The sequence below is a fragment of the Vigna unguiculata genome, chromosome 9 (genome assembly GCF_037176805.1).
Source record: "Vigna unguiculata cultivar grain cowpea cultivar isolate G323 ecotype 2 chromosome 9, ASM3717680v1, whole genome shotgun sequence".
NCBI lineage: Eukaryota > Viridiplantae > Streptophyta > Magnoliopsida > Fabales > Fabaceae > Vigna > Vigna unguiculata.
In genome coordinates, this window is record NC_140800.1 from 5,748,865 (window position 1) to 5,772,795 (window position 23,931).

The 23,931-nt window shown below is 33.7% G+C and overlaps 2 protein-coding genes across 4 annotated transcripts; both read right to left on the minus strand.

The window, feature by feature from the left end:
- Nucleotides 1-789: 789 nt before the first annotated feature.
- On the minus strand, nt 790-8,737 carry LOC114164785 (alpha/beta-Hydrolases superfamily protein). Its single transcript, XM_028049547.2, has 10 exons — nt 8,258-8,737; nt 7,188-7,255; nt 6,738-6,808; nt 6,309-6,587; nt 4,888-5,051; nt 4,745-4,800; nt 4,442-4,494; nt 4,237-4,357; nt 1,921-2,018; nt 790-1,081 (listed from the first exon to the last, which is right to left on the minus strand). Exons 1-10 carry the CDS (start codon nt 8,566-8,568, stop codon nt 1,010-1,012), a joined length of 1,293 nt encoding a protein of 430 aa, XP_027905348.1. The 5' UTR covers nt 8,569-8,737; the 3' UTR covers nt 790-1,009.
- A 9,199-nt stretch (nt 8,738-17,936) lies between these two features.
- Nucleotides 17,937-22,142, minus strand: LOC114162507 (zinc finger BED domain-containing protein DAYSLEEPER-like). 3 transcript variants are annotated; one of them, XM_028046424.2, is made up of 2 exons: nt 21,886-22,142; nt 17,937-21,425 (listed from the first exon to the last, which is right to left on the minus strand). In XM_028046424.2, the coding sequence occupies exon 2, from the start codon at nt 21,414-21,416 to the stop codon at nt 18,285-18,287; it is 3,132 nt and encodes a 1,043-aa protein (XP_027902225.2). In that variant the 5' UTR covers nt 21,417-21,425; nt 21,886-22,142; the 3' UTR covers nt 17,937-18,284. The 3 variants fall into 3 exon arrangements, with proteins under 3 accessions (XP_027902225.2, XP_085522990.1, XP_027902226.1); XM_085666864.1 differs by having other exon boundaries at nt 17,937-21,441; nt 21,886-22,122; XM_028046425.2 differs by lacking the exon at nt 21,886-22,142 and having other exon boundaries at nt 17,937-20,866; nt 20,958-21,215.
- Nucleotides 22,143-23,931: the final 1,789 nt, after the last annotated feature.

A 23,931-nucleotide genomic window follows, 5' to 3' on the forward strand; every position in this document is an offset into this window, starting at 1 on the left:
ATCTTTTAAACTTTTAATGTTTTGCCTTGTTAGTTTAATATTGAGCTTAAACATTCTAAGAAATGTCTTTCTCCCATAAACTCATCATATTTATACCTTACATAGGAAGTTCAAATTTAGGTAACTTTCGTCATCCCATAACCATTTAATGATATAGATTTGGGTACTCTTTAAGCAATATGTTTCCAACAAGCATAATCTACCATTTTCTTAAACAATTAATCTAATTGCTAAAAGAATGTTACATGTGATAACAATATTGAAATTCTTCATTATTAACATGGAATTTAAAAGCACGATTGATATTGTCATCACTTATCATCACTTAAAGAAATTTCGGCATTTTTTAATATAAATTGGAAATGGTAACAATAGTATAGTAGAACTGCATAATTTAAAAAGGCTAAAGGACCAATTTTTTTTTATTGGAACCAAGGTACACATTCCCAAAACAATAGGTACCAAAAATGAATTTAAGACTAACTTATATATTTAATTATTAGTTAAATGAAATATTGTGAGTGATTTTAATTTTAATCTTAATCATATCGTTATAAAAATAAATTTAAAAATATATAAATACAGGCATGTGGTACATTAATGTGTACAAGTTTAATGAGTTGAAAATACCATCCCAGAATTAAAAAGCAACAGTTATGAAATCTAACAGCTTGTTCAAGTTACAAACTCCAAGCCTGCTGTTAGAGTTTTTAAAATGAAATCACAGTTATGGGTTTAGATATCAAACAGAAATTATAGACTATGAAGAGAACAGAATATAGTATCGTGTTGATAAAACATTATCAATAACTTCAATATATAAACAAAAATTACTTAATAAGAAGAGTCCTCATGTACATAATGGTGCTCTCAAACGAAGCTATCGACTTCCAACACCACAATACGATGTACAGAAAATTTTCATCCATTACGTTGCAAGACATAATATAGGGGATATATGATTAGATTACAACTATTGCTCACAACATTGATTTACTCACCAAAAAGGCTAAAGAAGGAAGTTATCTATCATATGGTAAACCACATCAGCACCATCAGAATTCAACCAATATGTTTTCACCTGGGACCAAGGCAAAAACACTAGAAAAGTTAGAAAAAGAAACAAGGAACATCAAGCTCCAGGAATCGTCATACATAATGACTTCTAGGTCCAAAGGACTGTTCTCAAAACGAATTGCTGTGACAGAAGATTTTAAAATCTGTTACAGAAAAACTAATATGTAAAGCCAAAAGTGATTTACATGTTTCAAGAAGAAAAATATCAATGATATACACAACCGTGCAGACTCATAAAACTGGAGTCTTGTTATGATCAGATTATTAATGCAATGGTTAACATTTTCGTAACCAACAATTGTTCCCCATGCCTCTGGCATGTGAACAGGTGGCACAGGCAAGAGTCCAGAAACTGAGAAACTCCCCTCGCAAGGAAAGCAGTGATATCATAAAAACCAGAGTGCTATTTCCATATTTCATAGGCTTTACCAAACAAGAATTCCATGGGCTTAACCAAACCATTATTATTTAAGATTCAGTTTTGGTCCAGAGATCAAATCATTTGCTTTCCCAGTTCATATGCCCTCATGATTTATATTTGAAATTGAGAAGACACTTTTAACTACTTGCTGAAATTAATAACGCATAAATCACATACGAGACTCATTAAATAGGGATTAGACCTACATGATTTAAGTCTCAATAAGTTTCAATTCATAGTAGAGGATGTGTTGCTAGTTTTCTGCTTTAGTTTTATGCAATCAAGTTTTTCATATTCTATTTTATGTGTTTTGTTTATTATTTAAAACAAAAATAAAATTGAAATATGCTCAAGACATGATAATTTCAATAAGTTTAAGTAAGCATGTATATTTGGATGTAACGAGTAACCATCAGTGTTACCTGAATTGTACTGTGAGCAATGTAGCGCTGTTTACTTTTTTGAAAGCTAACATCCACACGCTCCCAAGATACTTGAGTGAGCCCCCTTATCATCTCCTCTATATAAGGAAAGTATAAAACAAAGTCAGAACAATAGGAATTACACAGTAGCCTAAGGATTAAATATAACAGGCACTGAATCTAAGACTTGAAAAAATAATACTTAGATATTTGAAGAGGAAAGATCTCATTCAATTTGAATTGATAGTAAATTAGCAAAGGGTACATATGGAGTTCTAACCGCCCTGGAAAAATGATTACCGTATCTTAATTGTCATAATTACAATGATTGATAACATCTCCTTGTAAGTCAATAATATCTTTTCATAACTCATCACTCCCCTTCAAACTGATAAATGAGTTAATATCTATCACTCCTAGCTTGCATGTATCGTGAAACCATTATGTGGAAAGATCCTTTGTGAACAAATATAGTGTTAGTGTGTTTAGCCATATCATGCTTAAGTATATTGCAAGTAATACTAATAACTAATTTATCATCACAATAAAGGGTTATAGGTTCTTCAAGCCTCACTTTAAATATCACTCAAAATAATTTTCGTCTATAACAATTCACACATTCCTTGATCCATAGCTCGAAACTCAGCCTTAGTATTGGACTTTGCAATAATATTGTTTTAGTTCTTCAAGTCACAAAGTTTTCACTCATGAACATGCAAATTTGGAGGTGGACCTCCTATCACTTAAGCCCTACATATTTTGTATCAGTATACATCTCCGTATTTAATTTCCATACTTCTAGAACAACAACCCCTTCATAGACTTTTCTTAAATTTTAGAAGTATTCATAACTTGTAAGTGCGGTCTCTTCGATCATGCATGATCCGATTGACCACCCTTGTAGCATCTGTTATGTGGGCAGTGTAGACCATCTGGAGGAGGAGTGTCTATATGTAGAAGGTTTGACAAACCAGTACATTGCCTAGCGCCACAATCATTGTTTAGTTTGTTAGTTAATCTTTTGTTTCTATTCTAACTAACTCTTTGTCCCCAAGTTCTCTGTACTGTATATATGGGTGAGATGTTAGCATTCCAACAAAGTGCACTAATAATGCAAGAACTCTAGTTAGATGATTATATACTTGCCTATTCGTTCATCATTACTTTGTAATACGAAGAACCTTGTGACCGAACTCAACCCCATGAGATAAACAAGTATGGAGAATCACCACTTGTAACCTAGCTCACAAGACAAGAAACTCTAAGAAAGAACATTTTCTACTTTCAGAACTTGGGAGTTACAACAAAGCACCGCCAATGATAAGCTAAAGAATAAGAAATAAGGACAACCCTTCGAGCAACACTCCAATCCCAACACACTGCCAACACCTTCAATAGGTAGTGGAAACAAGGGATAGCGAGCTTTGTTGTAGGTTGGGGGTGCACTTTGGGACAGAACACAGAGCACATAATGCGGGCACCATTTACCAACCATCACGGAGAAGGATTTAGCGGGTATGGTGGAAAGGTAGAGATGGGTGGCAATTGAAGGATGTTATGGGAGCTTCAGTATCAATAAGGGTAGTGCCGGTTAGGCCGAAAATATGACCACGGTTGGGCCTCGTATTCATGTGGGTTGACGGCCCAACGACATTTATTACTATGGCATAATTGGTGCAACTAAAACGAGTGTAACAACCGAGACAAATGTAGAATGAAAACATTAATTTCAAGATACATGACTTCAGTCATGGCATTCTAGTGTGGGGTTTGAGTGTTTTGGCTCTCAACTTCATTGGCTAACTTTATCATGTAGTTTTCCAAGGTTATTTATTATCAACTGATATTAGAGCCTTTTTCCCAATGTTTCTCAACTGCTAATGAGCAGCTCTGATAGTGACACTAGCATGGCAGTATTTGTCCGGGACTAATGAAAGGGCTAATTGCACACCCATCCTGGGTGAGCACTAGGGCAATAGAGCATGTGGGTGAATGTTAGGATTCAATTGAAATGTATAAGACTTGGGTCCCATGTGGAAGTATGGGATTTAAGTGTGGGATTTGTCACGAGTAACACTTTCCAAGTTCCAACCACAAATGCTAGCTTTTGTGGTGTGGTTCTTCCAAAGTTTTTTATCAACACTATTACTATATATAAATCAGAACAACACATACCATCCTAAACATCAACTTTAAGGAAAAATATCATTATCTTCCTAACTATATGATATTAGGAGCAATATAGAAAGACAACATAAATCAACATCAACGCTATATTATGAAATTGATAAAGCCTTTTTAAGATGGAGGAATAACCTTCTAAGTCAATTATTTGGCTTCCAATATTAGAAGATATTTTATTGCCAATGTCATCAGCAGTCTCTCCTTCAACATAAACAATGTGTGGGTATCTCTCATCAATGACAAGAAGATTAGACTAGCACAACACAAGGAACAAGAATTAGTCTCTGACACCAGTTAAAGTATTAAAGTAAACTATTATCAAATGGTTTTTCTATACCTTTGGAAGTTCATGTTGACGGCGAATTGATGAGGTACGCCATCCTACCATATCTTAAAGACAAGTCAAGAAATAACTGAACAAGAAAACCATTTCTTTATCCTAGACAATTATCTGCAACATTGTGCCAATATACAGTTTCAGGTAAATTACTAATTAATGGAGAGTCGCTGTCTACAAGTTCTTTATAACAGCATGCAGACTGCTAACTTCTTCATAAGGGCTGACTATAGATCCATTAGGCATAATCATCTATTGTCAAAGATGAATTGTTAGTCAAAACCTAAATTTTAAAGAGGATACGGTCATAGTTTGCATTTGCATATGCCACTCGACGCTTAAAGGCACGTAAAGCTGACCTACACCATCACAAACAATTAGATTGTAAATAACATAGAAACAAATATTAGCATTTTGATAAGTTTAATCAATACTTTAATACTAACATAAACTTTAGATCGCCAGAGTCATTAACCATTCGCAGGAGCAGAGGTCGTTTTCCATCATCATTGTCCATTAGGAAGAGATGTTTCCCAGATCTCCCAGCAACTAAATGTGCAGTTTCGGATGCTCTTCTCTCAAGGAAAGAAAGACCGCAAAGAAAAGGAAGCTACAAGAATAAACGATAAAGCAGTAAGAGACCATATTGCAAGCCCAGTAAGCACTTCATGTCCAACATTGAATCAATGATATAATATAACTAACAAAACCAATAACAACAAAATTTGTGTTTTACAACAGCTATTGTTCACAGAAAATTAAAAAGATCCAATGCAACTCAATGTTTTATGATTGTTCACACACAAATATTCAGGACAATTTATAGCACCAGTAATCTAAGGCAAGTGCGTTATGGAAAAATATGAAAACCTTTTTTTCTCTTACATTGCTAATTCAATATTTTTACATTTTGAACACTCCTATATGGAAAAGGCAATAAACAAAATAAAAAAACACACTGGTTTGCACAAGATTCTACATCAATTGCCAAAAGCAAGTAATTGGCCTTTAGTATGTGTCCAAATATCCATATTCAACACCCTTCCACATAGATATTTGAAGATAGTTAATAAGGAAATGGATATTATCGGGTGGTCCCTCATCAAAAAAATAAGAGGTTGCTCAGTAAAATAGTTAAATGGCTTGGCTCTCCTTCATTAGTAGAACACTTGAAGGAGTGCTCTCTAAGTGCTTGGGAGCTCATCAATTGGTATCATAAATGGTTGCTGGTGTTTAATAAAGAGTTACCTACAAAGGTGTTGACTCAAAGGTTGAGTACAGTGTTGTAGAGTGAAGCCGCCAGGATGTTGGCTCTTAGTAGCGATGCTATGATAGAAACTTGGGTACTTCAAGGTATTAAATCCCATATAGAGTAGTAAAGGATGTTCAATTGAATATTTAAGTGGTTTGCATGGTTCTCCCTTCTTGACAGCTGGCTTTTAAGGGAGGGTCCATGAATGCTTGAGTGCTCATCAATTTCTAATGGAAAATATATCCAATTACAACCAATAAAAATTCAGTGGAAAAATATTTTTCTTGCCACACATCAGTTATAAACTGACAATAAATGCAAATTGCATACCTAGGATAATTAATACTAATCTCCAGTTTGAAGCACTGAAATCACATGGACCAAGTCACTTTAGGAGTTTAAATTATGTGGCTTTCACGAAATAAGAAGAAACTTAGTGCAGTGATTTCACTAATTGTACTCAAATACCATCTACGTACACCTATTTTGTAAGAAAGTTGAACTGCCTTTAACTTTGACAATTTCTATTTTGAAATGCCAAAAGATTTTAAGTACCTACGTAAAGCAAGATACATCGAACATTACAGCTACAGTTTCAGAACAAACTTAAGCTACCTGTTTGTTTCCTCTTGAACCAAGATGTGGTGTTGCAAATGTTATAAAATTCATGGGCTCTAAACCAGCAATTTTGGCTTCATAACTCTGTTCAAGGCATTGCTTTGAATATTCTGACTTCTCTTCACTGAAACAGTCTTTGCTGTTACCAACAAGTGTCAATGTTGAAGAATAATCATAAAGTCTCCCAATAGCATATCTTGCCACCAAGCCTCCTAGAGAATGTGCCACAAAAGATATCTTCTGCACCTCTGGCCAACGTCTAACAACAGATAATACCTGCAAAAATATGAATTAAGACCAAAAGTTTATAAATGACTGATTCATTGCAAAGCCATCACTGCAGATGAAAATTGAGTGAAGTATGAAAATGTGAGATTAAATTGTGTAAAGACAGCAAAAATCATCATTTTATTATTACCAAAGTACCTCTTCAGCTAGCCTCTCACCCATTGTATCAACACCATCAAATGTCAATTTTGAAGAATTGCATTCACTGCCTGTCCACAAATTATTAAGTAAATGCGATTAATGTTTTTCTTTATAAACAATGCAAAACATAATAAAAGTAAACGATTGGGGAGCTTGGCAACGTCGGGGATAGAATCAAAAGAATAAGCATGATGTTTTAAAGTTTAAGAAAATAAGAAAAAGAAGTTGACAAATTTCCTCAACCAAGCATCTTTTTTTGGAAAGATGTTTTAGACCTAGATCAAAGGGAAACCATTCATTTGTCGTCCAACAACCAGTGATTTTCAAATTGATCAAAAACCTAACTAGAAGATTTGCAATCCAGTAGCATTTCAATTTCCAAGTTAAATCTTCAGATGTTCTCTGAAAAAAGAAGGGTTAAATTTTGACAGGAGACTGAATGCTTACGGTGTACAATTACTTTATCTGGAAGCTTCTTCACGAACTGCTCTGCTGCATATCTCCAATCAGCGGCACTGAAATATCAAGGATAAAGAACGTCCATGCACAGAAAACAAACAATGAAACTGAATTGAATTATATCTAATAGGCACAGAATCCAATTAACTCACAATAAGTAGAGAGATAGAAATCTGCTGGATCAATCAATTACTGATCTAAGAGTGAAGTTTGAGACTAAAAAATACAACAATTATTATGGATTCCTATTTTGGAAAAGAAAAAGAAAACAGCGCATTGACCTTTCAGCTTTAACTATACTTCTATCATACTCTATAGACTAATTACACTTACTTTCCATTCATCTCTATAGCCTTGTTAGCATATAAAAATATGGGACACATAACATAGCAAGTCTGAAAGTAGAAAAATTAAACACAGGGCAACACAGATGAAAATATTCAATTAAGTATAAGGTGTATGTATTTCAAACTTTGACTATAAGAAGTTGGAAAGGTTTGTTACAAGTTTCAGAAATATTTTCCTAAGCCCGGCTAAATAGATTCAGTCATCCTCAAGTTTGACTTTGAGTTCATTCCAATGGAAATACTAGAAACTATTTGCCAAACAAAAAAAAAAAAATACAAGCATGTTATATCATTTGAACACTCCTTAAAATCATGTCCCAACTGTTAGACCTCACAAAACTTATACTTTCATACTATTTTATTTATATTTCAATTTTTTTACCAACTAAAAAATTAATTTAATTACACAATTAAATCTTTTATTCCTAAAGTTAGTATTCTTATACAAGAACCAAATTTTAGACTTTTGGCACTTCCTTAACAAGACATAGGTCTTAAATTTAAAACTTGGTTAATGTCCACCACTGCTGTTATGCTCTTAGAACTGACTGACTATAACAGAACCTAATTAGTAACTTGGGTCCCTCACTCACTCACTCACGTTTTTTCATAATTCAAAAAAAAAAACATTCCCATGCTAAATTGTAAGCAAGCATGTTATAGTGGAAATGAAATTATGAAATTTCAGAGGAAGAGATAAAAGTTCGTTACCTCCCAATGATTCCGTTAACCATAATAACAAGGTGATGAGGGGCGGAGTTGGGCGAGGCTGCCACGGTGGCATCGAATAAGTCACGTCTGCGAGTGTCTTCGAATAAGTCACGGGCTCCAGCATCGGCGGCGTCAGGCTTGAAGCAACCGCGGCCCATTCGGCGGAGCAGTTCCATTTTAAGGGTGAGATTGGGGGCGGCGGGTCTGGATCCTGGATCGAAGCAGAAAGGGCGGAAGAGTGAGCGGGTCGGGTAGGGAGTGGGTATGGGGGGTTTGGGTCGGAGCACAGAGCCGGAGTCTGAGGCCAGCATGAAAGAGGTTTAATGTTGGTTGCGTGAGTGCCGCAAGAAACACAAAGTTAGTTGAGAAATGATTTGATGGTGCTCTGTGGCTATGGCTTTGGCTTGAGCTTGAAGGGACCTTCAGCAGTTAGTTGAATGGTTCCCTCTCTTCACCTCACCTTCTGCTTCATTGGTCAATGTTGACAGCATTCTTTTATTGCAACTTCAACCCTCCACATGTGCATAAATTATTACATGACCATTTCAACTCTCTCTCTCTCTAGATAATATACAGTCAAATATATCAAAAATTATTTACCCTAATTATCTTCTTTTCATATGCTACTTTAAAATTTAGTTATCAAAATATCAATTTTGATGTTAAAATATGTGATATGTTCATATATCATGTTAAAATTTTATATTATCAAAAATAAAATGATTGAACTTTTTTAGGAATCAAATAATATATATATATATATATATATATATATATATTATGAAAATCATTTATAGGTGTTATTTTACGATGACATAACTGGGTGGTGAAATGTGTTGAAAATAACATAATAGTGACTCATATAATACAAGGATGATGATACATACACATTTTATTTTTTATTCAATATATGTTCAACACCTACAAATTAATATTTTTTTCTTTAAAACAATTTAAAATTAATCGACTAAAGAAGTGATAAAAATATTTTTTTTTATTAGGTGTTAGAAAGAAGTACAAAAATTGAAAGATGTAGATAACGATTTCCATAAAAACTCTTTGAAAACTATTTGTTAGATAGTGATGAACAATGTAACCTATAACACCCGATAAATTTAAATAATTAATTAAATAATTATTTAATAAATGCGGATAGTAGGAGTCTTTAAAACATTTAATGCAGAATGTTGTGATATGAAAAAGTATTAGTTCAAATAATTAAGAGTACTTGATTGTATGAGAGGACTTGAGTTAAGTTCTATATACGCCATTTATGTGCTATTTAATTTATTATTATTTTAAATATGTGCGAGATCATGATGAGTGATAATATAATTATAGAATTATATAAATTATCATGAAACATGAATTAGTTGAATGGTTATGCATTAATTTGACATTTGGCATGGTATAGGTTTGAACCTTGATGAAATAACCGTTATAGAATTGCCAATGATTAGCAATTAAACTCAAGTTTAATGGTATTTTCATTTTATACCATTTACCTCTCATTAAGACCATTATTAGGGACCAATTAAGAGAAAGAAAGAGTGGTTTAGGGACTGTTATTGTTGCATAGCCTTAGGTATATGAAATGGAGAGTGTAAGGTGAGAAGTGAGGGAAGCAAGGAGCTGCATTGAGATAAAGTCAAAGGAACATCGTTGGTGATCAAGAGGGAACTCACAACAAGTCCAAAAATAAGCTAAGGAATCCAGGTTAGGGGAGTTCTACACGTTAGTTTTTATATTTACGCACGAATTGTATAATAAGTATGTGATGATTATGCATGAACCTCCATCTGTTCTATTAAAATTCGCGTTTCTGGAAATTTTTTAGAAACCGCCTGGCGGGCTATTCGTAGCCGCCAGGCGCCACATACTTTTATGGGTTGTTTTTGGGTTCCTGATAGGAATCACTTGGCGGCATGTTGCGGACCGTAAGGCGATGCAAGCTCGTAATCCATTCTCTGGGTTTTTTTTATGAAGTGCCTGGCGGTGATGAACACCCGCCAGGCGACGTGAACCTGTTCATTTGATTTTGATATTTTTACGCGTTCTGGAGTGAGTCTGATTGAGGAAATGGGAAGTTCTTATTGGTTCTAAGTGTTTGGGCATCATACATAATTTAATTACATGTGAGTGATGGTCAAATTGGACGAAAATCGAATTAATATTATTTGGGGTTGAGAATATTTTTGTGACACTAAGTTAAGCGGAATAAGGTAAGGGGTTTTCGTATATTGGGAGCCATAGGAACGAACCATGATCTTAAACCTGTGAGTGTAGCCTTTGAATCAAAAAATCAATGGAAAACAGAGTAGTTGGGGATTGGTTAAAGCTCGCGGGTGCAAAGAAGAAGGTTAGGGTTCTTGGAACAACAAGAACCGCCTGGCGGGACATTGGTTACCGCCAGGCGCCATACCAGAGATGTGAGGGGTGCTCTGATTCACGAAAAAATGCTATTTTTCATACTTTTCGCGCAACAGGAACCGCTTGGTGGTAGTACAGTCCCGCCAAGCGCCACCTTCCACTTCTGGGCGCCAGGCGCCACCACTTTTTCTAGTTTGCGCAGTTTTCGTAAAACTGCATTTCCCGGTTCGTTAACCGTCCGATTTGGATGAAATTTTGACAGGAGATCTATAACATGTATTTCTTCACTGTGAACGGTGGAGATTTGATTTGGAGGACAGTAGCTAGAGATATACGTGACGCATGATTAGTTGTTTGAATTCTCTAATAGTATGATTACTAATGGATGATTAAGTGTTCTCAAGTGCTGATATGGCCTTGATTGGTGAATGTATATATATAAATATATAGATGTGTGATTGATGAGTATGTTTTTGGTAGTGCTTGCTAAGACATGATGAATATATAAACTTATATATGTTAGCTCAAATGTATGATGTTATAAGTGTGTGAAAAATGCTACCATTGATGATATCACTATGACCGAGTGTTGCATGATCATGACAGGTTTTTTGGGGAAGTATGGGAACATGATAAATTTTTGTGTTGGACATGAATTGATTGTATACATATTAATTACTAGGATTAATGTGTGAAATTGGTATTGGAAGCGGGAGGCCTTAAGATTTGTAAACAGTGCCAAAAACCAGTAGCAGTGCGCTACTGGTATGGTGCCTGGCGGTGCGGGGCGAGCCGCCAGGCGGTAGAGTTCTAAATCAGTGGCAGTGGCCACTGTTTGCAGGAGGCGCCTGGCGGTAGGGTTGTGTCCGCCAGGCGGTGACGAAGCTGGGTGGCTTACGTTTGGCCTCTGGCGCCTGGCGGTAGGGTGTTGGTCGTCGGGCGGTGTACTGCTAGTTTTCGCCTAGCGGTGTCTAGGCAGCATCAAGCGATTTTGGTTGCTGTGAAATTGGTTGTCCGTTGATTAATGGACTTGAAGGACTAAGTTCACTTACTTTTATGCTTGGGCTTGATGGACTAAGTCCAATAGGGGTCTGGGATGTGCTTGGTAGTGGGACGCATGGTGGGCATGGAACTGGTTAGTTCCCGTCGGCTACTATTGGGTGAGGAGTCCTTAGTATGGTGATTACATGTGTCGGACGCACGATGGGCAAGGAATAGTTTTATTCTCGTCGGCTGCTGTTGGGCGAGGAGTCCATAGTATGGTGATTGCGTGCGTGCCAGGGTCCAAGCTAGGAAGGCTTGGATGTTTTACCACAGACGAGGAGTCTGTGGGGTTGGACTATGAGCAGGATTGGCTCGTAGGGTTGGACCACGAAAGGGATAGTTCGTGGGGGCACAGTAAAGTCCCAAGACCTAGTTTCATGCATATGACTCATGAAGAAATATGAGATCAGGGATGAGAAATTTGCAGATAACACATGTCAGTAAAATTTATATCTTGGGATGGGTGTCATACTTATTTTATATTCATGTGTGCATAGCTCACCCTATCTATTTGTGTGTGGCGATGATCGGATAATTTATTATCCGGGAGCGGATGTTTTGACAGGTGAGCCAGGAGACGCTTGAGATTGGAGAGCGGGATTACATGAGCTTTTGAAGACTTGAGTTTTTGATATTTTTTTTATGTTTATGTTTTGAACATTAGCTATTTTGGACTTTTATGGTTGTAATAACTTTGGATTGCGAACATTTATAATGTATGCAACTTTGCGATTTTAATTTTCCCGTATTTTGGGAACATGTGATTATAAATGAAGTATTATCAATATTAACGCGTTTTAATTTATTTTATTGAATTATTTATGTTCTTTTCGAAATAATATTCCTTAGGGATGTTACATAACCCATCATTTGAATTGATGAGTGGCAGTTGTGTATGGACAGTGGTGTGCAATATTCCTTTTTGTAATATATTGTCTAATATTAAGTAAAAAGATGGTAGTATTAGTTTGACAGATCTATACAAAAAGTATTTTCTAAATAACAAGGATACTTCGGTGTAATAGTATGTAATAAATAAGGATAAGGAAAAAAATTACATTTTATTTTTATATTGTAATAGTATGTAATGAATAAGGATAAGAAAAAAAATTACTTTTATTTTTTATATTGTTTAAGTTGATGGTATAGATTATCCTCGGTCCTCAATTAACCGATTATATTTTATTCAGCATATTACTGTAGATTAAGTATTATTTAAAACACATTTAATATTTTTGACTAAAAATTTAATTATTATTTGAATATTAGCATTTTACTCAAAACTTAAAATATTGTTTGGAACACTATCATTTCTAGTTAAGTATTAAATATTATTTGAACATCAGTCACTCTTGATTAACTCACTGAGTATTAATTGAACTACATCCACTCTTAACCAATAAAGATTATTGTTTGGCTACCAACCAATCATGTCTAAGAAACTAAGTATTTTTCGAAAAATAATAACTCCTTACTAAATAAAAAAAAAAATTGTATAAAGATGTGACCACAAAGATTAGAAGAGTTTGTTCATTAAAAAGTGTCGCGTCTTAAGAAGTATACAAATATATACATTCTTTCTTAATTTGTTATATCAACACAACAATGTTCTTTTACAAAATTTATAAGGTTACATAAAGATTTTGATAGTGTTTTTACACTTAATCAAGTATTTCTCCATCTTCTTCATTAAAGGATAACTTTATATAGAGTTTGGAAGAAAGATTTATTGCAAATCACTTTTTGACTGTGAGAAGTTTTTGAACTCAAATAACATTGTGTACTTTTGCCTCTGAAGCATGGATAAGGGTGAATTAAATATGCTTCATGCATAATTAAAAATCAATCTCCTTCTGAGCAACATTATGACGAGAAGCAATATTTATCTATTAATGTTAGAATAAATATATTTTTACTTAAAATGAAGTAAAAACAAAGATGGTACAAAATACATAGTTAGACCAAAGTTAAAATAAGCTTGTTTCAAGGAAGCTATTGAAACAAAATAGCTTTAGCTTGTATCCTGAATAATCTTGATACAAACTTTTGCTTTGTGTAGATTATCTTAGTAAATAGAAAATGAAGACATTCCTTGCAATACGATAATAAGCTTACAAATTATTTTTTTTGGGTATGTAAAATTAAAATATACGTGCACTCATTACATCTTATGAATATTTCACTTACAAGAGAAAGTCAAAATTGAAAAGTATTGTATTATTTGTCATAAGAAGCACTTGTATCTTACATGATATGCTCAATTTCATAATTCAATGTTTTCTAAACCACGATTCTTCATGTTTTTCACTTTGTTATGACAAGCGCTTAATTGAAATCATGGTAATGTTTGACTTTTTGCTATAAAAATTTCTCGCTTTTTTATAATGTTTAAAAGATTAAAGTATAAGCATGAGATTTTCATAAAGAGACAACAATATATCATGTTTTTATAAATACTTTTTACACCAACAAACTTTCGGATGAAATATCACAAAGTTTGATGGGTTGTCAAACTTTTCAATGTCACTAAATTTTCATTATTCGGATCATATCATCAAGAAATGATCTTTAATCAATTAAGTACATATTATAGAGTGTTTGAAAAGACAAAAATAACTTTAATCTTGTAACTAGACTTTATAGCCTGTTCTGTTACATTTTCAATGCAAAAACAAACAAATCAAAAGTACAACTAATTAACTTTAAGTGTTCTTCCCTAAGCTTGAATCCAAGACTAGGATATAAAAATTCTAGCCTAAGAGTGGGAAAAATTCATTCAAAGTCCAGTAGTTTTGTCTTAGCAATTAGGGAGGGGAACAATATTATTGAGGGCAGGAGTAGCCATTGGTAGGTAATGAATCCTACAAATACAAACACAATTAATAGCAAAAACTTGAAGGCATAAGAATGCAAGAGAGAAAAGAACAATACTCAACAAAGAAGTCTGGTGAAAGAGTTATTATCTTAAATATATGTATAAGTTTATGTAAGCAGCAAATATGGTGAAAAATAAGGGATTGATACCATAATATAATATCTTAACTTGTTTAAATAAAATATATATTTCTTTAATTAGAGTTGTTTTTATCTATGATTTTAAAAAATATCAAAAGTTGATTTATGAGAACTACAAATCATGTCAAATAGTGTAATTATAACAAATAGTTAATGTATGGTAAGAAAGATAAAAATAGAAATAAATATGAAAGGATTCCAAAGATTGACAAAGAATATTCTAAGTAATATTTTCTAAGGAGCATATGTTTTCAAAAGGGATAAAAATTTTGAAGAAATTTGTTTCCGGTGCAGGGTCAAATGTTCACTTAAACAAATAGTCAGGTTTTGAAACCTCCACTCTAGTTGTCTGTTCGATGCTCCTCTTCATCTGTTGGTCGGGGATATTTGCTAAAGGGACTCTGATGCTAAAGTCAGCGATGGTTCGATCGGTGAAAGTAATAAATATTGTAATTAATGTTAGAGAAAATTCACAACAATCATACATTTGACATGTATTTATAGTTTCTTACATGGACCAATGATTAGGATCGACCTAATCATGGCCCAATTGTTTTATAATCCTAGTTACTGACCTTTTTACGCTAATTACAAAATTAGTTAGTTTATTCAAACGTCGTTTGGCACAACTATCCAAACGACTTCGCTCATAATTTGTATAAAGGACACCAAGTTGGAATCCTGGGGACAATCCAATTGCTAGCACTACAACGTGTCCGCTCAATCGTCGAGCGATTGTTGTTCATTGCACATAATATAATGGAATAACAATACAACCATTTTAGCATGATAGGGAACTTAGAATATAATTTCAAACTCCAAAAAAAAAACATAAATTGACAAACTCATGTGGATGATGGCGTGGAGTTACAAATTCATTTAAAGTTTGAAACTTTGAATGGTTTGTCTCCATCAGCACAATAATTAGGTACTTAAGCACGAAGTAGCACAGACCCTTCTCCTAAATTTGGTGGTTGAGCAGGACATTGCAAGGAAGAAGGAAAGGAAGTGACGTTGCAAAAAAGCATGCACTCTCATATTGGTCAATCTGGCATGGATTACCAGATTTGGAAGTGTATATCGAATTACCCAATCTGGTATGTATATTTACATATCAGATTTGTCAATTCGGTATGCATTACCAGATTTCGGAGAGCATTCCGGATTGGCCGATTCATAAATAGTTATGTGAAGATGAAATTGGTGATGGGTGAGAAAGATGATAGAAATGGCAATCTAAAGGGTAAGAGGAACGTTTGTGTGAAGAAAGAGGAAACAAATTATAATTTTAATATATTTTATTCAAAAGTAAGATCGAGTGCAAAAAGAGGAAGCTGGGCTTGGATAAAAAAGAAGTGGTTTGTTTATACTTTATATTTATGGGGTTTTTCTTCCTACCCCTTCATTGTTACTCACTATACCACTATGCAAATACTAAAATACCTTGGTGCTAATCTCTATTTCAAAGAAGAAGAGCAAAAAAAAATATCTTGATATTGAAGAAAACTCGTTTTAAAATATGTATTTAGATCTTGTTCTAGAAAAATTCTAGAAAGGCCCGTTTTAAAAAGTATAATATATATATATATATATATATATATATATATATATATTTATAAAAAGTTTGTTATGAAAATCCTAATTTAAAAAAATAGTTCTAGAATGTTTTAGTGAAAATTTTATATTAAAAATTTTATTTCAGAGGGTGAAGCGAAATGTTAATATTTGGACAAAATCCAAGAGAGTGAAGTGAATTGATTTATTAATAAAAAATGTGTTTTTAATTTTTTTTCTTTTAATAATCATTTTTCTTTATTTTAATAATCACAATAAAGTAAGAGGAACGAAAGAAAAGATTGCATAAGATATTTTATACTGATTAAGATTATAAGACCCTATGTTCAATTGTCAATCTTTATAAGGTGAAGACACCTCTCTTGAAATCTACAAAGGGTGAACACCTTATTTGAAACTCACAAAGGATAAAGACACCTCTTTTGAATCATACAAGAGAGATGAAGGAACGTCTTTCTTGAATTCACAAGAAATGAACACCTTATTTGAATTACACAAATGACGAACAATTTATCCTAACAAGAGCAACAATACTCAATAACACAAAACTCACTTTATGAAAGTTATCGTTCTATGCACACTAAATTTTTCAAAGTTTTTACACATAGAGTTCTTAAGTACTCACGACTATTCTAGTGAGTTTTGCAAAAGAATAATACTCTCTCGATTTGGGTTTTGCATTTTCAACTTATAACTTACTAATTTAACTATTTTAAATAAGATACACACATTACAAAACCTTCAACAACTAAACTTGTTATTAAAACAATATGTCAATCTTTTTCTTTTGTCAAAAATATCTTCTATGTTCATAATGTCTGAAAAAAGTTCAAATTATCGAAACATTTTAGATTATTCAATTTTAAAATATATTTTGACTTGCAAAATACAATACAAAATCATCTATGGATTTTAAAATCTATTCTAAATTACATAAAAATGTGTTAATTTTAAATTATACTATCCGAAATATATATTTAGACTTTTTAAATCTAAAAATATATTTAAAATTGTAAAATTGGAAATATATTTGTAGGTTATATAATCCAAAATGATTGTAAAATCTAAAAATACATTTCAAATTTCATAATCTCAATCTCCAAATTACTTAATAAAAAAATACATTCTCAATCATATAATCCATTATATAATCCATGTAACATTTTAAATCTGGTTTATTAAAAAAAATCGAGAAACATTTCAAAGTATACAGTTCATAATACATTTCAAAATTACCAATCCGTATATACAAATACAAAATACATTTCGGATCACTTAAATTACATTCTCGATTACCAACATTAAGAACTAGCAAAATACATTCTAGATTTTAGAAACATGTCTTCAAATTCCAAAATCCAAGAATCTAAAACATGGACATTATATACCTTTTCAACACCCCAATGGATGAAAACAAAAGTAATTGCGAAGGATGAATAAATTTAGATATGGTTATGGATAAATTAGATGGATAAATGACTACAATTGTAATATATTTAGTATTTAGTATATTAGGATATGGCTGCTTCTCAAGTGTACAAGATTTGAAAAAAATAATATTTAACCAAACAACATTCAAATAAATTAAATAATTAGAAGAATATTATAAAAAAAAACAATACATAATTCTGTTCTGTTCATTAAAAATATATAAATTACAGATCTAATAACTGAATCAATCAAAAATAGTTTCATCCAAATTAGATTTCATTAAACTAAAATTTCAAATCAATTCACCTGATATAGATCTTCACAGTTTAATGTCAAGTTGAGCACCAAAAGGCACGATCTACGAAGGAAGAAATTGTTGCTACAACTTAAGAGACTAAAATTATAGATACATGTATTAACCAAATGGGCAGTCACTAGAGTTATAGTCTAAAACTGAAGCTATGCTAGAAACTGCATATTTGCGTCCAATTATCCAAATTAACATTTAATAATGTAGAATTATGAACTCATAAAAATTTCACCAGATACTACATATAGTACGGGGTATAACCTACTAAAAAACTCTAGAATACTAGAATACCATTTTCACAAGCGCATTAGAAGCTTCAGCTGTTCCATACTGCATCCAGTCCTTAGAACATACAATGGCCTCCACTGTCTCTGGCCTCAAGGAACTCCGATACTGATCCATCTCTTTGCTTTTTGAATAGAACACAGAATCGGGAGCAACAGTACAAACCGGAACAGATAATATATCCCGGGCCATCTTGGAAAGAGTAGGGTACTTGAGTTTGTTTAGCTTCCACCAACCTAATACATCAAAGTCTGGAACACGCGGTAACAGTGATTCTTCAAGGTACTGATCTAGCTCAGATTTCGTCTGTTGGCTAGTAGTTTCCATGATGTAGGCATCGAAATCTGTCAGACCATTATCAGACAACATAGCATCTCCTGGGCATTCCTCCATCTTACTACGGTTTCCCGAACTTCCATCTTCAGTATAAGCAGGTGTTAGTGGCAATGGAAGGGCTACATACTCATGAAACATCTCATGAATCCCATCTTCCACAGTCTTGATATATAAATGAGCATCATCGCCATAGATTTTTGTGAAACTGAACTCAACAAGCTTCATCTTAAAACGGGGATCCAAAACTACTGCAAGCGCCAAAACCAGACTACACTCTCTCCAGTAAATATCAATCTTTTCATGCATAATTTTATTAAGGCTGCTAATGAAGGGATCTTCACTCGTAACTGCACGAGCTGCGTCTAATTGCAATTTCCAAACTTCGTGAAAAAAGGTGATAACAGTGGGATGAGTTGTTGAAGTAAGAATGTTTGCTGCATCAAAAAGTGGCTTCAGGTAGCTACAGAGGGTTTCAACCAGCTTCCAGTCCAGCATTGATGGGGCTCCCTTGTAATCGGGATCAGAAGTGTCCAAACAAGAAAAAACTTCTTTTAGCTCAGAAGCTGCCACAAGCATTTGATATGATGTATTCCAATGAATTTGGTCATCAATAAAAAGGCTCCTTTCGCTAGGAACCTGAAGATGCTGTTTCAGCTCCAAGAATTTTTCTTCATGTGATTCTGAGGTCTTCACATACTTAACACTATCACGGATTTTATTGATCAAGTCTTGAGCTGAACCCAACAAATCCTTCGCAACACTACTTAAAGTCTGAGCAATGCAATTACCAACTAGTAACTGACCATTGAGGATGTGTGGATTCTTCACAGAGAGTAATGGTCTGAGATTTTCTAGGGCAACATTACTCAGAGCCTGATTACAAGTGACAGAAAATAGCCTACCCTCCAAACCCCAATCAGAAAGGCAAACAGAAACAGCATGGGTAAGTGCAGAATCTGAATAAGGATATGGTTCCAATACAACATTGAGAATTCGCCTTTGCAACTTCCAATCATGATCCACAAAATGCCCTGTGATAAATACATAACCTAATGATTGACTTGATGTCCAGACGTCCAGTGTCAAGCAAACACGTCCAGGTAATCCCATAATATACTTCAAAAGATGATGCTTTTCAATCAGGTAAGTTGCTACACAATCTCCTTGAATAGAGTTAAAGGTCACCATGTTGAACTGTGGCTGCAGGTTTTGAACAAATGCAACAAATCCTGGATGCTCAACCATGTGAAGAGGGTAATCATGCATAATAATCATTCTAGCAATTTCATGGCGGCATTTATCTTGATCAAAAATGACATAAGGGGTACTGGGGGATCTATATCGTTTTTTAGGTGTATTGCTAGCATTTCCAGCCCCACTTCCCCTATTTCGTACAGTATATGGGGTCAATTGATTATGGTCATGGTTGCGTAGAAGAGCTGAGCAGGTCCCCTTGGCAATGTGGCGTTTGAGATGGCTGGTGCCAGCAACTTTTGAACCTGTACTATACGCAAAAGTTTGAGCGCATTGCTTGCACCGTGCCCTTCTACATCCAGGATTTACTGTTTCTATTGTGAAGTGCTCCCAGACTATAGACTTTTTTTTCCTCCGCTTAGTAGGCTGGGTTTCTGAGATATAAACCTCACTGTTCAGTGGTGTCTCGGCACTTATTATCTCATAGCTCGGTATGGCATCAGAAATGGCTATTTCATAGTTTTCTTGAGAATTGACTAACTGATTGTGGTGCATTGCCTCACTATTTTCCAGCTCATAATGAGACAGCATTTGGGAATTGACCAGCTGATCATGGGAGAATACATCATTGTTAGATAGTTGATGGTGGGATAAATCCTCAGAATGGTTAGAATGATGGTTAGGCAGTGTTTCATAATGGGTCAGATGATTGTGATATAATACTTTGATGTCTGTGAGATGATCATCTACCAGTGGTTCAGAATTGGGTAGCAGTTGTGAGTGAGGCAGCGATTCAGGTTGAGGCAGCTGATCTTCAGGAATCATATGGAGATTCGTGAACTGATTATCAGGACTAGTTTCAGAATGGGAGGGCTGATTGATTGGATCTGCTGCAGAAGCCAACTCATTTTCAGGCAGAGCTTCCAACATGACCACATCATTGCCTGTCTGACTTTTAGGCATGTTGGTATCATCGTTGAACTGTGTCTCAAACATGATCACCTCATTGCTTTGCTGAGTCTCGGGCATGATCCCCTCGTGGGCTTGCACTGTTTCAGACATAACCACCTCATCACTGTGCTGTATTTCATATACAAGCTCACCATTACTATTACTAGTATATGTTTCAGAATTACCCACATTATGGTTTAGCAATGCCTCAGAATGCACCTGCTGGTTACTGCATTGCGAAGCCTTCTTATCAAGCGCTGCTCGTTCTTCAGAACTAACCAACTGGCAGTCAAATAAAACTTCGGAGTTCGCGTTGGTTGGTGGCACCTCAGAGTTAACTGTCTGACTGTTATGTGAGGCCTCATTGTTGGAATGGTCAACCACAGGTTCTTCAGAGTTACCCAAATGCTGATTGGGCAATGCCACTGCTCCATCATTAGCAGTCAGTGTTTCAGAAGCAGTGTGAGGCTGTGTTTCCAAATTGGACAGATCTTTGTTCGGCTCACAATCAGACTTTTCCACACTACTATCTAGCAGTGTTTCAGACTCTGCTAGATCATTGCTGGGCAGAGAATCAGCACCAACAACTGGATCAGCTTTAATATGAGGAATCACCACTTGGTCTTCTTCTAGGGTACCAACCATCATGCCTAACACCTGGAAGATAAAGATACTAATTCACGGTGAATTACAAATCAAGCATAATTTTCCAGATATCCAATTACATTACTATAAATTAGAGAAAAAAAACACTTACACATATGATTTCTATACAAACAATGAATTAATATTTTTTTCCCTATTATTACATTAAAACCTATTTTCACTTGTCTTTTCTCCCTACCCTATGTTTTTACTTTTGAAATATCAAATTAAACGAATAATGAAGTACGAAGAATGCGAATTGCCAGCGACGTTATTCACCCAACAATTCACTTGAAGCGATAGCACAAAACTCAAAATAAAAATAAAAATATAACAAACATAAATTATATATCAATAAGCGCAACACCAGGATCGATCTAGCGATGATCCCAAAATTCTCATAGCCTGTGTATAACAGCAACAACGGAACCATGTAAATCCAAAGAAAAAGATTCGGAGAAAGGAAATTTACCAGGTTTTAGAGTGGGAAACTAACGGTGATGACGCCGATGGACGGCGTTGGAAGCGGAAGCCCGGAAACCGAGCTTCAGGGCTGGAAGGAGTGAGATCTTGGGTTTTGCAGAGAGAGGGAGAGAGATTTGGGCTTGGGAACCAACCCGAGAAGGTAATTGGACCTTGGATAAGATTTTTGAGCGAGACGAGGGTTCGGTTGGGACTGCTTTGCGAAATAGGGTTCTGAAAGATTTTAAAGTAGGGTTTTCAATTTTGGATTGGTATTTGGACTCCCAGGTCCATTCTTATTATTTTCTTATTATTTCAATTTATTTTATTTCTAAGAAATATTAAGGTTGAATTTTTAGGTCTATGTTTGCGATTCCTTTTTTCTAAGTCTTAGCCCACCCCAGAGAGAGTCATTGTCCCTTATTTTATTTAATTATATTTTTAGAACTTTAGAAGTAGTGGGCCAGCATTCGTGAAATAGCCCACTGAATGGTTCTAATGATGGCCCACTGCATTTGTGGATAGCGTGCTTATTTGCTTTTCTCTACTAAATAATAAATATAATAAATAATAATTATTATTATTATACCTCTTTTAACTATTATAAATATTATTTAATTATCGTTTTTCAAACACGTGAGACTCAAAAATATTAGTTCTCTAGCCCAATAATTGTAAAAACTTATGGTTAATTACTTCGTTTTATTGAGAAAGTAATTTTTATTTAAAACTCAAGGTAATTTTTTAAAACCGTTCAAATTGTATTGCTTAATTTTTGAATAGATTACGGCCGATAGATTAACACTCAAAATATATATCGTAATGTTGAAAGTCTCCTTTTTATCTCTCCATTTATCGTAAATATTTTTATTTTATTATAAATAATCCGGTGGAAATAGATTATTTTGTAATTAAAGAGTTTTTTTTTTTATCTCTTTCCTATAATAGGATTAATTCATACGTTTCTTGTTTTCCTTTTTTATACTCATACGCTAACAGAAGTAGAGATGGCAAATAAATCCGTCTCCGTGGGTATTGTCCGAATCTGTTTCCGTTTTGACGGGGAATTCCCGTATTGACTGGGTATGGGTATGGGTATGGGTATGGGTATGGGTATGGGTATGGGTATGGGGAATCTCCGACTTTTTCAATTGGGTATGGGGATGGGTATGGAGATGTACATATTCCCGCCATATTACCCGTTTCCATTTAAATTATTAAAATATTCCTAATTAATTAAATAACCATATATATATATTATTGTTTTTTTTATTCTAATTATTTGGTTTGTCATGAAACTCATTTGCATTTCAATTATATTTTTCATCTTATCATAATTTTTATGTAATTATGTTCAAAATATGTATGTTAATTAAAAAAATGTATGTCTCACATTTGAATATTTCTATTATTTTTTAATATTTTTATTTAATGTATATTTTTCTTTCACATGAAAATGTTTAATACTCTCAATTTAAGTATTTAATAGCACAAACATTTCGTTTACTAGGTAATATGAAAAAAATCATTTACTTATTATTCTTATTATTAGTTTTTGTTTCATTTGAATAACTTTTTTATTTCACTAAAACATTTTTTGTTATGTTTCAACTACTGAGTATATATGTTAATATTTGAAAAGTTTTCTTAGATCTCTAAGATATTTTTCAACTTATCATACCCTTAATTATACATTTGTTTTCTTTTATGCGATTTCTTTCAATAGTCTCTCTCAAATTGTTTGTAAACATTTGTTAATTTTTTAATATTTTTATTTCTTGTTTATTTTCATTATGTATAATACTATTTCAATATATTTTATTTAATTATTTTTTACTTTTTAACTTATTATCAATCATACTGTAATTTTTTCACTATAATTAATAAATAACTTTTATTTACTACAATATACAAATTTAATGTAATTGTCATTAATATTTTTTTATCACCATCCAACATAATTGAAGTTCAAAAGATACAAGATCTATGTTAAAATTTTATTATTATGATTATTATTTGTTCTTTGTATCATTTTGATTAAGTAATGTATTATAAC

What these genes read in the sequence shown, in the direction of transcription:
- LOC114164785 (XM_028049547.2), bottom strand. Translation starts at nt 8,568, where the DNA reads ATGCTGGCCTCAGACTCCGGCTCTGTGCTCCGACCCAAACCCCCCATA. An exon ending in AGATAAAGTAATTGTACACC is followed by an intron (nt 6,809 to 7,187) that starts GTAAGCATTCAG and finishes ATTTGTGGACAG; the next exon opens with GCAGTGAATGCAATTCTTCA. An exon ending in CCAAATAATTGACTTAGAAG is followed by an intron (nt 2,019 to 4,236) that starts GTTATTCCTCCA and finishes TTCCTTATATAG; the next exon opens with AGGAGATGATAAGGGGGCTC.
- LOC114162507 (XM_028046424.2), bottom strand. Translation starts at nt 21,416, where the DNA reads ATGATGGTTGGTACCCTAGAAGAAGACCAAGTGGTGATTCCTCATATT.